The 16,779-nt window shown below is 35.5% G+C and overlaps 2 protein-coding genes and 1 pseudogene across 3 annotated transcripts; all 3 read right to left on the minus strand.

Moving 5' to 3' along the window:
* Positions 1 to 2,815: 2,815 nt before the first annotated feature.
* Positions 2,816 to 5,855, minus strand: LOC132178902 (ultraviolet-B receptor UVR8-like). Of its 2 annotated transcripts, XM_059591477.1 has the most exons (8): positions 5,493 to 5,853; positions 5,177 to 5,329; positions 4,877 to 5,035; positions 4,209 to 4,376; positions 3,833 to 3,964; positions 3,643 to 3,726; positions 3,333 to 3,428; positions 2,819 to 3,249 (listed from the first exon to the last, which is right to left on the minus strand). In XM_059591477.1, the coding sequence occupies exons 1-8, from the start codon at positions 5,731 to 5,733 to the stop codon at positions 3,071 to 3,073; spliced, it is 1,212 nt and encodes a 403-aa protein (XP_059447460.1). In that variant the 5' UTR covers positions 5,734 to 5,853; the 3' UTR covers positions 2,819 to 3,070. The 2 variants fall into 2 exon arrangements, with proteins under 2 accessions (XP_059447461.1, XP_059447460.1); XM_059591478.1 differs by lacking the exon at positions 3,643 to 3,726 and having other exon boundaries at positions 2,816 to 3,249; positions 5,493 to 5,855.
* A 655-nt stretch (positions 5,856 to 6,510) lies between these two features.
* On the minus strand, positions 6,511 to 10,124 carry LOC132179681 (probable E3 ubiquitin-protein ligase RHY1A). The gene is made up of 3 exons (XM_059592438.1): positions 9,670 to 10,124; positions 8,617 to 8,795; positions 6,511 to 7,172 (listed from the first exon to the last, which is right to left on the minus strand). Exons 1-3 carry the CDS (start codon positions 9,874 to 9,876, stop codon positions 6,719 to 6,721), a joined length of 840 nt encoding a protein of 279 aa, XP_059448421.1. The 5' UTR covers positions 9,877 to 10,124; the 3' UTR covers positions 6,511 to 6,718.
* Positions 10,125 to 14,511: 4,387 nt separating this feature from the next.
* Positions 14,512 to 16,021, minus strand: LOC132177265 (putative dehydration-responsive element-binding protein 2H; annotated as a pseudogene).
* Between the last annotated feature and the right edge of the window lie 758 nt (positions 16,022 to 16,779).

The raw sequence follows: 16,779 nt of genomic DNA on the forward strand, positions 1-16,779 counted from the left end.
CTATTTTTTAGAAAACAGCACTCCTAACCTACACATTTTCTATAATTTAATTTAAAAATCATATTTTTAGCCTGCAAAATCGCATTACCAAACTATTCTTAATTCATGCTGTAGTATTTATTCCACGCGTTATCCAAGTGTCTTCTATTTGTTATGGTAAATAGAAAATCAATTCTAGAGGGTGGTTTGGGGGATTTTTCTACTTTTTTCTTTTTTTTTTTATTTAAGTTTTTTAGTTGGCAGAATTTCAATTTCTTCTAATAAAGAATGTGACAATTATATATTCGAAAGACACATATTATTTAATAGATTGATTTTTTTATTAAAATATATATATATATAACCTAACTTAAAGAAAAACTTTGTTCTCTTGTAATTGAGGAGGTGATAACCAGATTTTTTCAAGTTAATTTAGTATTTGCCTTTTGGGTCAAATGAATGGATTTTTCAGAATTCACTGAATTCAAAGTTTGTTCGAATTCCAAATTATTGTTGTAATCTCTCTTCCTCCTAACCATAGAAAGTGAAGACAATTAATTGACTTTTTGACTTTTGACTCATGCCCTAGCTAGTAGGCTAGTAGCTAGTAGCTAGTAGCTGCAGCCTTCGATGTCATTTTTGCTCTACTTTTTAGGGTTTACTGTGCACCACGTATCATCTTTATTTATCAACCATCATCTGCACAACCACTTACCAAATATGAAAGAGAACTTAATGGAGAAGGAATAAGATGTACAGAAATTGAAAGGGAAAGCTTAATCGAGAAAGGAAAAATATGTACCAGGACAAACGAAATCAATTACCAAAGACTTCATATATTAATTATAGGGGACCATCAATTATAGTAGTTCAACGGTCTTAATAAAATTCTTATTGGACATACATTAAGACCTGAGTTCGACTCTTGAAATGAAAACTTCTTAGCTTATTATTGTTATCTACATTAAGTCTCATTAATGCCATAGTAGGGTGGGTGTTAAGGTACGACCAGGGCCGGCTTAGGCCCTAGGCTAGTTAGGCCCTCGCCTAGGGCCCCCAATTTAATAAGGCCTAAAAAAAATTTTTAAAAAAAAATTATTATTTTTGACCAAAAAAAAAACTGAAGGCCCAAATGTCATTTAATAGGGCCTAAAAAAAATTTTTATCCAAATTTAATGCCTCAATTTAATAAGACCCCAATTAATAAGCTCACTATAAATTTTAAAAATAATTCAAAAAATAAATTAAAAAAGGACAAAGCATTAAAGCCTTATACATCATTACGCCAATTCCCTACAATACACGCCTGACGCTACAGTACACGCCTATATCATTCATTCATCCTCTTGCCCTCTTTATTGAAATTTTTTGTTTTTGATGAGAAAATATAAACGTTAGAAATAAAATATTACCATTTATTTTCTATTTATTATTTAGCCATCTAGGGAAAGTCAAGAGCCAAAAATATAAACTGCTGTCAACCATGGGCATTTTAAATATCAGTCTCTATATTTTCCACTTTACCTCTCCTCTTTGCTTTGCTCTTTTCTGAGTTTTTCTTCTCTGCCTATCTCATCATTTTCTCTTCCTCTCCGACTCCGAGTGACTAAGTCTCTTGTCCTATCTCCAAGAACTGCTTCATAATTCCTTTGCCAAATCAGGTTTTATTGTTCTATTTTTGTCATTTATTTTATTATAGTCATAATTTTTTTTTTGATAAATCGTGTTTGTTTAATTTGTTAGTATTTTTAATTAAACATGTCTACTAGAAAATATGCATCTGGATATGAAAAACTTAAAACAAAAAAAGAAAAAAAAGAAAAAAAGAAAAGACAAATTGATTGAATCTCAAAAATGAGCTCTAAATAAATTTGTTATTAGCAATAAACAAAATATTGAGGATATTTTAGGTGAAAAACTCATAAATGAACAAGAAACTCATCAAAAAGAATTAGAAGATAATGAAAATGTTATTGATGTATCTAAATCTATTGCTATATATATATATATATATATATATATATATATATATGTTACTTTAAAAAAAGAAAAGATTGAATTAAAAAAAAAAAAAAAAAAAATTTGTTACTTAAAAAAAAAAAAAAAAATTAGGCCCAAGTTCAAAGTTTTGCCTAAGGCCCCAAGATATGTTGAGCCGGCCCTGGGTACGACCCGGTCGGTCTTGAGGAAATGTCTGCGGTTCCTACCGTCTAAGCCCCTCCTGAGCGGCGTCCCGCGGGTTGGTATTACTATAGTTACGCTCAAGTAGGATAACTATAATTGGCCTCCCCCTCCAACCTTTTTAATTAAAATAATAATAATAATAGGGTAATATTTTGGCATTTCCCAAAAAGATTTTTTATTTTTTATTTTTGGGGAAAAATCATAAATAGATAGCCCTTTATTTTTATCTAATTTGAATTTAGTCTCAGAGATGTGAATGAATTGTGCAGGCTTTTTGCATTTGTCAAGAAAAAACTATACACATTTCTGCCTGCAATTATATTTTCTCTGCTATGAAATTGTGTTTAGTTTATTAGTTCAGGAATTTATAGGATTAAGTTCTAAAGAATGGCATTGTTCATTTAGAAAAACCGACTGAGATCATCCTTTTTCCTAGATTGCATCTCAATTGCCATATTACAGGATTTTCAGCTTTCTCTGCTAGTACAAACCTTTTTCTGTTTACAAAGATAAAAAACACAAGTTTATGGTGCTTTTGAGATACTTAACCTTGACAAAACATGTAAATTATCATGCTATTTTTGCAGAGGACGGAGAAGGAGTAGAGTAATATGTATGAATATTTCATCATCGTAAAGACAGTAGTAGTGCATGAAGCCAGGCCTTTTCTTTCTTTCTTTGCCTCTTTGTAAACAGAGACCGGGTGGCTCATGATTCACTTATCAGAGGATTAGTATATGTAACACGAGTAATTCTGGAAATTCCTCTTGTGTCATTTCAAAAATAATGTGGCTTCTAAAATCAACACACCAAATGATAATCATTTTTTTTCAAATTCATATGACTTGTAAAAAAAAAATGTGAATGCAATGTGAATCTCATGCAAAAAAAGTTAAGCATTGGATGATTATACACAAGGATTCTGTATGGCATATGTAAACCCACTACCACAAAAAACTTTGAATGTGGCAGTTTCTTTGGGATTGTTACTTAAGCTCACTGCTTGGGGGCTAGTTTGATCACATGTATTCCCCAAGCCAAGTTGACCATGTTCACCCCAACCCCATGTTTTTATTTCTTCATTCTCTGCAACCACAATTATATAGAAATATGAATCAGCAACTGACCAAAAAATAGAGATGAAACTATAGAGATTAAAAGAATCTTGCCTGTTACCACTGCAGAGTGCTCAGCTCCAGCTGCAACATGCACAATTTTTAAAGCATCAAGACCAGAGACCTTCTCCAGGATAGCACCTCTGGGATCTGTGAGCATAAGGAAACACACAAGTAATTGAGCGCTTATTGGCAGTAAAGACTGAAGAGCTTAAGAGGTAAAGCAATTGCAGTTTACTATCATCTGAACTATCAAGCTTCAGCTATGTACCCATTAACCAGACGGTTCTGGTTTATGGGGCAGGTATAGTGATAAACAAGTTACTAGAACAACCAGATGCTCCCAACTACTTAGATGTCATACCAGGTAATTGTTTTGGGCTCATTTTCTCAAGATCACCAAGGACTCCATGGTAGCTGCCACCGAGCATAAAAACTTCCCCATCACCTGTTTAAGATGCCAAAGGACTAACACTGCTATTTCACTAAAGACAAAAACAAAGAAAAACTAAATATAGAGAGACAGAGGAGGAAAAGGAAATGTATTTACATACTAGTCAATGCTAGAGCATGGTTCCATCCAAGAGCTGCTCTGGTAAACAAGAAAGACGAAAGTAAACACTGAGGAAAGTGAGCATCTGGAGTGCCACTGAACCCTCTTCCCCAAGTGTAAAGATGTCCATCAACTGACACAACACAGCAACAACAACAAATTAGAGGGTAGAGTAGATCCATGCTAAATTGGCCAAAAGATGTACATCAACTGATGCTAAATTATAAGCTTCACCAGTTCACCAGACTCTGCATTGGGTCAAAAATTTGGACCATCGCATTTAAATTTTTCAGCTGATTTGATGATCTAGAAAAATGTACAAATTTATATTCCGCCTTGTTTGCCATATCAAGCAAGAGAAAATTGGATGTACTCACCAGATAATGCTGCACTATGATCTCCATTTGCAGTTATGCTAACGATTCTGACATCCTCCAATCCATGAGTTACTTCAGGAAGACTAACCGATTTGATCTTATCGTTGGAGATGCCTAGTTGACCACGCTTCCCAGACCCAAATGCATAAGTTCGAAATCCTGAAGAACCTGCATCACATTGATCTTAGTGATCAAAGCTTGAACTAGATGAGAGTATCAGGTTTATACTTTACTTTAGCTAGGGAGTTCTACTCCATGGATATAGCTTGTGTCCATCAGAGTAAGATTATTCCTTCCCATTATTCTTTAAAGTTCTTTAGAAATATCAATTCCACTAAAAAAAAAAACAGAAAACTGTCTTTTTCAAAGCTCTGCCTCTAGAGCATCACCATCGTCCTCGTTCTATTTTTCAGCAATCAATCAATTTTTCTTTTCTATACATCTATCATACACTAGCTCAAGGGAATCGTCAAAGCACAGAAACTCTTGATGAAATGCGTCCTTTCTGTTTATCCATCTCTGATTTCTTTGTTGCATAAATGACAAGAAACACAATTCTTTAAGCATATCGCAGGAACATATATGGTGCATCCTATTGAAACAGTATCTGTAGGCTATAACAGCCTGTTAATACCAGTAGAGACACCAGATTTACCACGCAAATTTACCTTTCAACAACACAAGCGAATGGCGCATACCACATGCTATCTGTTCAACATGCTTAGTAACAAAGAATGAGACTCTTACAGGAGAGCAATGTGAACTGTAGTCCCCATGCCCAAGCTGACCAAACGACCCATCCCCGCAGGTAAAAAGATACCCAGTATCTGAAATTATAAATCAACAACAAATATCAATGAGAAAATCTTGGGATTCCAAAATCAAAAGACACCCACTATCTGAAATTATAAATTAACAACAACTATCAATGAGAAAATACTGGGATTCCAAAATCACCTCCCACCCACCTGAAACAAATCCAGAGTGGCTCCATCCAGCAGAAACATGGGATATGAAGTAAGCCTGCAAGGAAGTGACAAGCTTGGGATACAAGCTATTAACCATATCACCATGGCCTAGTTGGCCAGATGTACCCCTTCCCCATGTCAGTACCCTACCACCTACAAAGTGTATTGAAAAACAGTTACCCAATTGTAATTCAAAAAAAAAGTAAGGAAATTAAATGCATGAATTAGAAGAAGAAGAAGAAGAAGAAGAAGAAGAAAGATCATGGGTTTTTTTTAGACGGAGAAAAACAAAGAGAAAAGGAAAGGAGGGTGGCACCGGAGGTCAAGGCAATAACGTGAGCGCCGCCACAGGAGAGCAAAGAAATGGGTCCGGCGGAGGCCATAGAAGGAAGGTGAAGCAGCTGAGGGAGGTGCTCGTCCTCTAGCCTGCCCGTGCCCAGCTGCCCCTCCGTTCCTGCTCCCCAACTCCATATTTCTTGTACTTCTTGTCGCTCTTCTTCCTCATCTTCTTCTTCGTCGTGGTGCTTTGCTTCTTTTCCTTTTTCACTGTGTTCCATCGTCGCCACGTTCTGACTCTGCCTCTCTCTGCTGCTCTTCCGATTCTCCAAAAAGGAACCCGAACAAGGTTCCGAGTTGTGCCGTCAATGCCAATCTTGAACCAGCGGGCCGGGTTTGGAGCTTCTCTAAACTTCACACGAAGGACTATGGACCTTTGTTTCCGTAAAACAAAGCCCAAACAAAATAAATAGATAATAAATAAATAAAAATAAGAAGAAAAAATAAATAAATAATACACTACACCCCAAATCTGTGTTATGAAACTGTCTTTTATGTATTATTAATGTAAATAAAAATAAATTTGCAAAGGGTGGTTTGGAGGAAATGTTTTTATTTTTTATTTTTAGTTGGCACAATTCCAATTTCTTTTTACTTGACTTGTTATTTTTATAACCAGATTTTTCAAGTTAATTTAGTATTCGTCTTTTAGGTCAAATGAATGGATTTTGCTTTTAACATTTTTAGAATTCATAGTCATGACTGATAATCTCATGCTTTTTAAAATGTTTTTCAATTTATAACCGAAGCATTTCTCTGTAACTGTTGAATTCCAAATTATTGTTGTAATCTCTCTTACTCTTAACCCACTTAACCATAGGAAGTGAGGACGATTAATTGACTTTTAACTCATGCCCAAGGTCCACTGAACAAGAATCTTCCCCATTTCAAATTAAATACATAATATTATTATCATGACCATAATTTAAAAATTGTGCATTTAAATCTTTAGTTCTCCATGTATCAACAGTTTACCCTCTTATTCTACAAGACAGGGAAAGTACATAAACAAGAATTCCAACTTCACATTCAACAAATGAAACATTTTTACTTGAGTATGTATATAAAAACAAGGATTCAAAACTCAGGAAATTTTCCCCGTGTACAACAAAACAGTAGATACAAATCATATATAATTTAGTCAAAATACCAAAACTTTCACGACCATTAAGAAATCCAGGAAATACAAAAACACCCGAGTGAAATTTACGTCGTCTTCATTGCTCTGTGACTGTTTACAACTATACCTCTACGGCAATACGGGCAGTCTCCGCAGGTTCGAACCCAGGGATCCAAGCAGGCAGAGTGAAATCTATGCCCACAAGGCAAGCGTATAAGCTCATCTCCTTCCAAGAGAGTCTCCAAACATATACTACAATCCTGTGAAGCGTTTGGCGCCACTCCTTCAACGGTGCTGCTAAAAACCTCCAGGCGCAAACAGTCCAGGGCTTCTTGAGTGAGACCGGGTGGCTTCTTCTTTGGTTCTTGCAATAGTTGCAGCCTCTCGATTTGGGAGGTCAACTCAGTAATGGTTGAGCTTTCAGACTGACCTGTCGAGATTCGAGTCCCTGTGTCCCGAACAATATCAAACAGCCCTCTTATATCTTCTTCAAGCATTGGTTCGCTGTGATAAATGTAAGGTGATGGTCTGCTGCTTCCCCTAAATAAAAATCCAAACAAAACAGAGAACTATTATTTTAAACCAATGAGAGGGGAGACAGATCTTTGCATTCAAAAATAGTTTCAGAAGTAGCCTAGACCATAGTACCATGTAAAGGCTGCAGCATTTTAATCTCGCATAATTTTTTATTTTTTATTTTGAAATGAGATATATTTTTAAAGAAAATATCAATGAACCAATTTAACTGTACTGCCACAATCTCAGCCGTCCGTCTTATGACGGCCAAAGATCAGCTGAACTCAGGAACTCTGGTAAGAGCTAATTTCTTAATTATCTCATTGCATCACTTACCCAATTCAGGACAATAACAGTGATAGGACTGAATTGGCTTAAGCACAAGTCAAAAAGAAAATCTATCAGTTTGACAAAATAATACGAGTAACATTACGCAATTCCTACAGTTCATAATTACTTTTTCCATAAGACATTTAAATCACATGCTTAATGTGCAGGATGATTGATTGCAAGAAAGTAGAGAATGTTTCTGATTAAATGGGTTTATCATATAGCGTACTTTGCTTCTACAGATACGAGTCTATCTATTAAAACTGGAGCCAGATAAAGAAAAAATTGGATCCAGAAAGAATTGCAAATCTGTGATCAGAATATTCATAAATGCAAAACTTTCATATTTTAGTCACCAGTAGCATTGATGAATCCAATCTCTTTATTGTGCAGATGTACAATGACAATTTGGCATGAAAGTTAAGCATAATGCCTAATAAATTTTCATTGTAGATTGGTGTTGCCTGCGCAAATCAAATAGGAAGACGGTGGAACATCAAATTCTTCATTGTGACATTGCTACGGGAATGTGGAATCTTGTGTTTTGTTTGTTAGGGGTTACGTGGGTGATGCATGGAATGGTGGATGAATTATTGCACTGCTAGAAACAACATAAACACTGAAACAGTGATAATTGGATAGTAATTCTTTTTGTATTTAATGTGGTGTCTTTGAAGAGAAAATAATGGATTAGCTCGCGCTGCAGGAACTTTTGCTAAAATAATGAAGGAACCAGCACCCCCAACACTCTCTCTTAGGCTTGTGCGGCTACCTTCGGGTGTTGAAAAACATTGATTTCCAATGCCAAGCTAATGTTGGTAGAATTTCACTTTTGAGGGATGTGAGTTACTGGTAATGAGGATGAAGCTCTTATTCAGTTATTCCTGAGGTCTCTTTATGACAGGGCGGCGGTAACCACTTTATTCTCTTTTCTTATTTGTAGGAATTCTTTGATCTTATCAATTTAAGATGCTAGCTTTCCTTTTCTAATGTCTCTTTCATAGACATCCCATGTACAAGGGTTGTGCCCTTATTGCGCCTTTTTAATGAAATTTGCTACTTACCAAAAGAATCTTAATTGGATATCCAAACTCACTCTAGAAAAAGTACAAGCATGCACATGGTAGTAAGCACTGACCTGTTTCCAGAAAGAGGCACCCCTCTCAACCTCTCCAGAAGCCTTTCCCTTGCAAGTAGCACAGCCCCAGGAAGCCTTTCATTCTCACTTAATCTTGGCCTACTTAAATTTTCTGTGTTGGCACTGTTGCTTGAAACAAGCTGACTTGTACTTTGGTCAAGTCGAACTGATGCACGCTCCTTAGCAAGGCAAGAGAATATACAAATGAGGGGAAATGATAGCATGAAACTCCACGTACTCAACCACTAGACAAATATTGATTTTCAACTTTAAGCTTTTACCACAGACGCAAACACAAACACTGTTATGACAAAGTATTTCTGAATACCCTAGCAATGTCTACCCTAGTTTAGATTCATGCTTAGCTTAGACGCAATATATGAGCAATATCTACCCAATTTTTATATCAAATTATAACATCTTAACACAACCGTAAAGTGAACTTATCACATTTGAACAAAAAAAAATCTCAAGGAACATCAGTTCAAGATCAAATCCTCATAGAGTTGAAGGCTATCATGTTTAAGTCTCTTTATGTTTGGATGGTTGCCCACAATAGTTCTCGCTTTTCTAATTTTCTAGAATGTTTAGATTTGTCTTCTTCCTCTTTTAGCTAGTTGGGTGTCTCTCCTTTATACTACCCGCTGATGCGCGTCAAATAAAATTTGAATTACTTATAAAAAGATCAAATCCTCATAAATCAGCTAAAACCCGAATGATAATAAAATGAAAAGAAATTCAAGGCCTCTAGTTTCTCAAAATTTGGAACACAGAAAGAAAAATGGAATACAAGCTCCACCTCCACTAAACCAGATACAATTATACACACATACATATGACTCGTACATATATGTTTCAACTGTGAAAGGAAATAATTTCCAACGAACCGAGCCTAATTAGCTAAATTTATATCTAAATTACATTCAACTTAAAGAATGAAATAATATAGAAATAGAAATCCCCAAACTTGAAATATATATTCTTTCTTTGCTTTGGTACTCCATTTTCTGATCAACCAAAGAGAGAAAAGCTGTAAAACCAATGGATTTTTACCGCGTGATGCGACGAGTGCAAAGACCGCCGGAGAGGATCGCCGCCACCCAAATCACGTCGATGATGATGATGATGAAGAACGAGAGGATCGCAATGATGGCGACGAGAACCGTGGCTATATTGAGAACTCCGATCGAACCCTAGATCCGGGCTGCTCCGGCCCAAGCGAGACCTCCGGGTGTAAAATAGCTCCGACGCGCTCGTCATGCACTGAGATCGCCTACGCCTCTCCTTCCCTGTAACCCTCTCCGATTCCTCACAAAACGAAAAGCAAAATTTAAACGCTTCTAGAGAGACAGAGAGAGGGAGATAGATGGGAAGGCTACTGAATGCTTCGAGGAAACGCGAGGGAGAGAGCGTAGAATTTGCGAGCGTAGTTGAAGTGTAAGCTTCGGAGAAAAGCACAGAGAGAGAGAGAGAGAGAGTTCAAAAGCGTTTTGCTTTATATGAGGTTGAGAGGATTGAGGAAGAAAACGCAGACAAACTTGACGGTTTTGTTTCGTGCGGAAACTCAACAAATATCTTTATTTTATTTTGTTTTATATCTTATCTTCTTTTCTTTTCTTGAAAGTGTGGGGGAAAGAGTGACGCATGTTTGCCTTGACGAACGGTGAAGGTGGGGTCAATGGAACGATAGAATGAAAATTGGATTAGCTTTCGTTTATGCCGCGTTTGGCAAGAGAAGAGAGATGGAGAAGGGGAGAAGAAAGAGGAGAGACTGGATGACAATGTTCAAAACAAACGGGGTGTTAAGAGTGAGCATCTATAGGATAAATCAAATATTTGTGTTTGTTAAAAACATTTCATCTTTTTCGAAAAAAAAAAAAAAAAAACTAGTCCGATACTATAGCAAAAATTGATTGATGTAAAAAAAAGTAAGTTTTTTTTTTTTTTTTGAAAAAGTAAAAAAATAAGAATGTTTTGTATAGAAAAAAGAAAAAATTTTATTTTGTAGTATTTTTTTATTTGAATACCAATAAAAAGTGAATGATGTGATGTAAAAAAGTAAGAGAATATTGAAAAAATGAAAAAGTGAGATGAATAGTATTAGATCAAAATCGTGTAACAAACGCACCCTTAATTATTTATCTCAATGTGGTACTCTCAACTAACTCTTAAAAGGGTTTGTTTGAATTATCCAGTAAATATTGTAAATTAATGAGTTAGCTTCACAAAGATTCCTTACACTTTTATGTCTTTTGAGAAAACTACTTAAAGTTCAAAAACTTACAATTTCACCTCTCGAACTTTTAATTTAATAGAATCTACTTCTTCCGTGAGGATTTGACATTAAATCCTAACGAATGTTATGAAAAATATTAAGATACCCTCACATTTTTTGTATTTTTTTTTTATTTTAATGTGAAATTAAAAGTAAATTTAAAATTTTATAAAAAATTTAGGGGTATAAGATAATTTCATCCATTTTTATATATGTTTAACGTCAAACCCTAATGGAGGGGTAGATTGTATCAAATTAAAAATTTGAGAATTGAAATTAAGAATTTTTAAAATTTGAGAGGTTTTCTCAAAACATGTAAAAATTTAAAGAGCCTTTATGAAATTTTTCCTAAATTAATTATTGAATTAAAATATAATTTCTATCGTTATTCCTTATATATCAAATTTTCTCAAATCATTTTCAAATAAAATATTAAGGATTTGGCACGTTTTTTTTTTTTTTTTGTAAGAAGGATTTGGCACGTTAACATTGTTATCTTTATCACCTAAATATTTATTATATTTTATTGTATTGATAAGGACTTACCTCCAAATTTCTCAGGATTTTTGATGTACGTGTCAGGACCTCCAAATTTCTCAAATACAAAATTTTTGTTTGGTAAAGGGGTTGGAGCTGGCTTAGATACTGTTCATCACCATTTCCCAAAAAACTTAACATCAAAATATTTAATTTTTTCACTTTTTATATTACATCATTTACTGTTTATTATTATTCAAATAAAAATATCACTACAAAACAAAAATTTTCACTTTTCCATACCACTTTTTCATTTTTTATACAAAACATTCTTACTTTTTTTTTTTCACATCAATCTACATCAACTACAGTGTATAGGCCAACACATTTACCAAACACCACCTAGTAGATTGTGCCATTGTAATATGAAAATCTCAAATAAAACAAAACATTTGATTCTATCCACACTCAACAACTCACTTCATTTTTTTTAAAAAAAAAAAATTTACTTTACCCATGAAGTTTTAGGAGTTTTTCAATTCAAACCCTAGTGTTTAAAAATTGGCAATGTACCCCCCTAATGTTTCAAAAATTTTCAATTCAGACCATCCGTTGCTAATTTCCGTCTAATTGAACGGAAATCATCTCACGTGCGTCTCATGTGAAATTTTGATGCCTTCTATTTTAATTTTGGCCTTATTAAAACCTATAAAATTACGTAATTACCCTCATTAAAACCTATGATTTTCGTCTAATTAGACGAAAATTAGTAACAAAGGCTATGAATTGAAATTTTTTGAAATATTAAACATTAAGATTCAAATTGAAAAACTCCTGAAACTTCAGAGAGTAAAGTGAATTTAACCATTTTTTTTTCTTTTATAAATAATAACTCACTTTTGAGACCGCCGTAGCTACTAGCCCTATCCGGCTTAATGGCTATGCCAATTAAGATTATAAACAAATTATCTCCGATTCAAATGAAATTGAGAGGATCTTAATTCATTATGCTACCACTTTAAAGTTCATCATTTATTAAAGGCCCAAAATACCTTTTATATTAACTTTATCAACAACAAAAAATTAATAAAAAGCCTCAAGAAAAATAAAATAAGAGGAGGCCATTTACCATGCTATAAACGTTTAGATTAAAAAAAAATAAAAGAAAGTGCCTTAACATGTTTAAAATTTTAAAGTATAGCACGACCCACTTTTTTTATATTTATTTTTTCTCTTATTTTTCTTTCATCATTTCTATTCTTTTGCTTATTGGTTTTATCATTCTTTATTTGTTTGATATTTTATATATTAATACTTACTATGAGATGCTGTTGATTTTAGTTTGTTGTTGTTACGAGTTTCGATCGCATGTGTTGATTTTAGTATACGACTAATTAAACGGTACTTATAATAATTTATTTTACCAAAAAGATAAAAACAGATTTGGAGAATAATATTTTATTTTATTAATGAAAATTTAATGATTTCATTAAACTTTTAAAAAATAAACATTCTATGAGATTGGAAAATGGAAACCAATCATCTCCAGTCCGTCTAGTTAAAGGCTAAGTTTCTTTTCAGAAATCTTAAGGCCCCAAATGGGACACTTGTTCTACTCCTATAATAATAAAAATATATTATTTATAGTTAAAAAATAAATTAAAAACAAAATTTAAAAAAAAAAAAAAAAAAATTAGGGTGGCTAGCCACCCCATTTTTTCCCTACAGATGTGATCGGCCGCCCCATGGCCCTTGGGAACCACCACCAATAGCCAAATCAAAAAAATAAAAGTTTGATTTAGGGTGGCTGGCCACCCAATTTTTGCCCTAGGGGGTGGCCGAAGCCACCCTATGGCCCTTGGGGGAGGTTCGGCCACCCCCAAGGGCCAAATCAAAAAAATAAAAATTTGATTTAAGGTGGTTGGCCACCCAATTTTTGCCCTAGGGGGGTTGCGAAGTCAGCCCATGGCCCTTCAGGGAGGTTCGGCCACCCCCAAGGGCCAAATCAAATAATAATAATAATAATTGATTTAGGGTGGCTGGCCACCCCAGACCGGCCGGCTCCACCACACCTTATTTTTTATTATTATTTTGTTTTTTTTTTTAATTTTTTTTAAACTATAAATAATATTTTATTATTATTTTGGTTGTAGAACATGTGTCCCATTTGGGGCCTTAGGATACCTGAAAAGAAATCTAAGCCTTTAACTGAATACTCTCCAATCCTAAATGAATTGAAGAGGATCTGTTTCCTATGAAATTACAATATCATGAATAACATGACGATATTGTGACATCCATATTTCTATAACAATTGTTGGAGAGCCGCTTTTTGTTAGCAATGAACTGTCATATCACCTTCTCGTTTGACGTGTTACACATGCCATAAATGGAAACTATTCAGTGAAGTCTTCAAATCATCAATCATATTACCATCATCAATCAATCATATTTGCTATGACAATTGACGCTTTCTTTCCAAGTGAGCGTCAATTTCATCCAAATACCACATTTCATTCATTGAATACTCTTGTCCCAAATCCCAAACACCGTTTGATTCTTGTTCAATGTTACACCATCCATCCTTTGCTTATTATGCATGCTGCGTACTACTTGGTGTGGTAGCAGCAGCAACTTCAGTTTCTGCAGCATGCAGATATTACTGCTCCATTCATCTTCCACATCCTCGTTTCTTAAATTGGGGGTAACAAGCTTTATGTTTATATTTTCAGAGTAATTTGCAACCAGAGCTTGCCGGAGTTGCTGTTAAACAGATTCTTGATGCGGTTGTTAATGAACAATCATCCGGAAAGTTAAGACGGGCACAAGAACCGTACATTATTCTTGTAGCTTTATCTTAAGACAAGGCAGCATCAATAGTATTTTCAAAACTGCCGAGCCATAACCTTTTTCCCTTTGGCTCATGAATCTCAGCAACTCATTTACCCCATGTCCTCTACCTAACACCTCTATATTTACATGATGAGTTTTCGGGTCCTCCCTTTTCCTTTCATGCATCCCTTCTTCGACCCAATTCCTAGAGCGTTACGAACTGATTTGATTTCATTACTACAAGACTCCAGCTGGGCATTACTCTTTTCCCACTTGGCGAGGTCTCGGCAACCGATAGAGTTCGGTCTTCTCTACTTCGAGACTTCCTCTTCCTGCAAGAACATCGAGTCAGCACCTGGATCTTTGCAAAATTCTACACACAGATTGTTCAATGCTAATGCAAAACAAAAAGGCAATCATCAATTGCAATAAAAGGTATATGAGATTTTCAGAATCAATGCAAAAATGCAACAATCAATTGCTTTTCAATACTAGTGAAAAGAAAAAAAGGCATCAAGTATCAAAGGCGGAGGAGCGTGTTTCCCACGCACGTCGTGGCGGTGCGTGTGGTACACACACAAGGGTGGAGGCGAGAGTATGGAAGAGTACAGACCGCAGAAGGTGATGAAAAGGCGCGTGGATGGTTGTGATTGAGAGATAGCAGTAGATCTGAGCTCAAAAACTTAAACAAAAAAACAGTAGATCTAAGTTAAAAAACCAAAACAAAAAAGCAGTAGATCTGACCTTAAGCAGTAGCCGGTGGGGGGCACATAGAGTATGGGTGGGTGTGGGAGGGGGGCGGAGAGGAAGAACTTTAGGGCAAAAAATGAAGCCAATTCCCCAATCTAAAACCCTTCAAGAATTAGCTCAGTCAACAATCTAAGTCAGCATATCTATCTCCCTCATAATCCAAAATAATTATAATACTCCAGCTGTCTGCCTATTTGACTTATATATTTACTTAAACCTAAAAACTCAGGAAGGCGTCTGATGTCATATCATTCATGCTCTCAACGATAGAGAACCAAAGCTGGCCAACATCATGACTCAATACCAATTCAATATCATGGGTTGGATTTCTTTCCAAGAGAATGTCAATTTCTTCCAAAAATCACATTTCATTCGTTGAATACTCTTCTCCCAAATCCTAAAAACTGTTTGATTCTTGTTCAATGTTACACCACTCATCCTTTGCTTCTTTTGCCTGCTACGTAATATTTGGTGTGGCAGTAGCAGCAGCAGCATTAGTTTTTCCAGCATGCAGATATTACTGCTCCATTCAACTTCCCCATCCTCGTTTCTTAAATCGGGGGTAACAAGTTTCATGCTTATATCTTTAGAGTAATCTGTGCGACCAAAGCTTGCCGGAGTTGCTGTTACACAGATGCTTGATGCGATTGTTAATGAACAATCATCTGGAAAGTTGAGGCGGGCACGAGAACTGTACATTGCTCTTGCAGCTTTATCTTAAGATAAGGCAGCATCAACATCATTTTCAAAAATGCCAAGCCATAGTCTTTTTCCCTTTGGCTCACGAATCTCAATAACCCATTTACCCCATGTCCTCTGCCTAACACCTCTATATTTATATAATGAGTTTTCGGGTCTTCCATTTCCTTTCATGCATCCCTTCTTCGACCCAATTCCTAGTGCTTTACGAACTGATTTGATCTCATTACTGCAAGACTCCAGCTGTGCCTTACTCTCTTCCCACTTGGCGAGGGTCTCAGCAACCGATAGAGTTCAGTCTTCTCTACTTCGAGACTTCCACTCCCTGCAAGAACATTTAGTCAGCACCTGAATCTTTGCAAAATTCGACATACATATTGTTCAATGCTAATGCAAAGCGAAAAATAAATAATCAATTGCAGTAAAAGGTATATGAGACTTTAAGAATCAATGCAAAAAGGCAACAATCAATTACTTTTCAATATTAGTGAAAAGAAAAAAAATGCAACAATTATCAATGGCGGAGGCGCGTGTTTCCCTTGCGCGTCATGGCGGCGCGTGTGGTACAAGCGCAAGGGCGGGGGCGAAAGGATGGAAGAGTACAGACCGTAGAAGGTGATGGAGAGGCACGTGGATGGTTGTGATTGATAGATAGCAGTAGATCTGAGCTCAAAAACTCAAACAAAAAAGCAGAAGATCTAAGCTCAAAAACTCAAACATAAAAGCAGTATATCTTACCTTAAGCATTAGCCGATGGGGGGCACATAGGGTATGGGTGGGGGAGGGGGCGGAGAGGAAGAATTTTGGAGTGGAAGTATTAAGGAAAGAGAATTCTAATTCTACGCTCAATTGTTATACAAAAAATAAAGTCAATTCCTCAATCTAAAACCCTTAAAGAATCAGCTCAGTCAGTAATCTGAGTCTGCATATCTATCTCCCTCATAATCCAAAATAATTTTAATACTCAAGTTGCTTGCCTATCTAACTTATATATTTACTAAAACCTAAAAACTCAGGAAGACGTCTGCTGTCATATCATTCATACACTCAATGGCAGAGAACCAAAAATAGTCTGCATTATGACCCAATACTGATTCAATATCATGGATTAGATTTCTTTCCAAGAGAGC

The sequence above is a fragment of the Corylus avellana genome, chromosome ca4, assembly GCF_901000735.1.
Source record: "Corylus avellana chromosome ca4, CavTom2PMs-1.0".
NCBI classification, from domain to species: domain Eukaryota; kingdom Viridiplantae; phylum Streptophyta; class Magnoliopsida; order Fagales; family Betulaceae; genus Corylus; species Corylus avellana.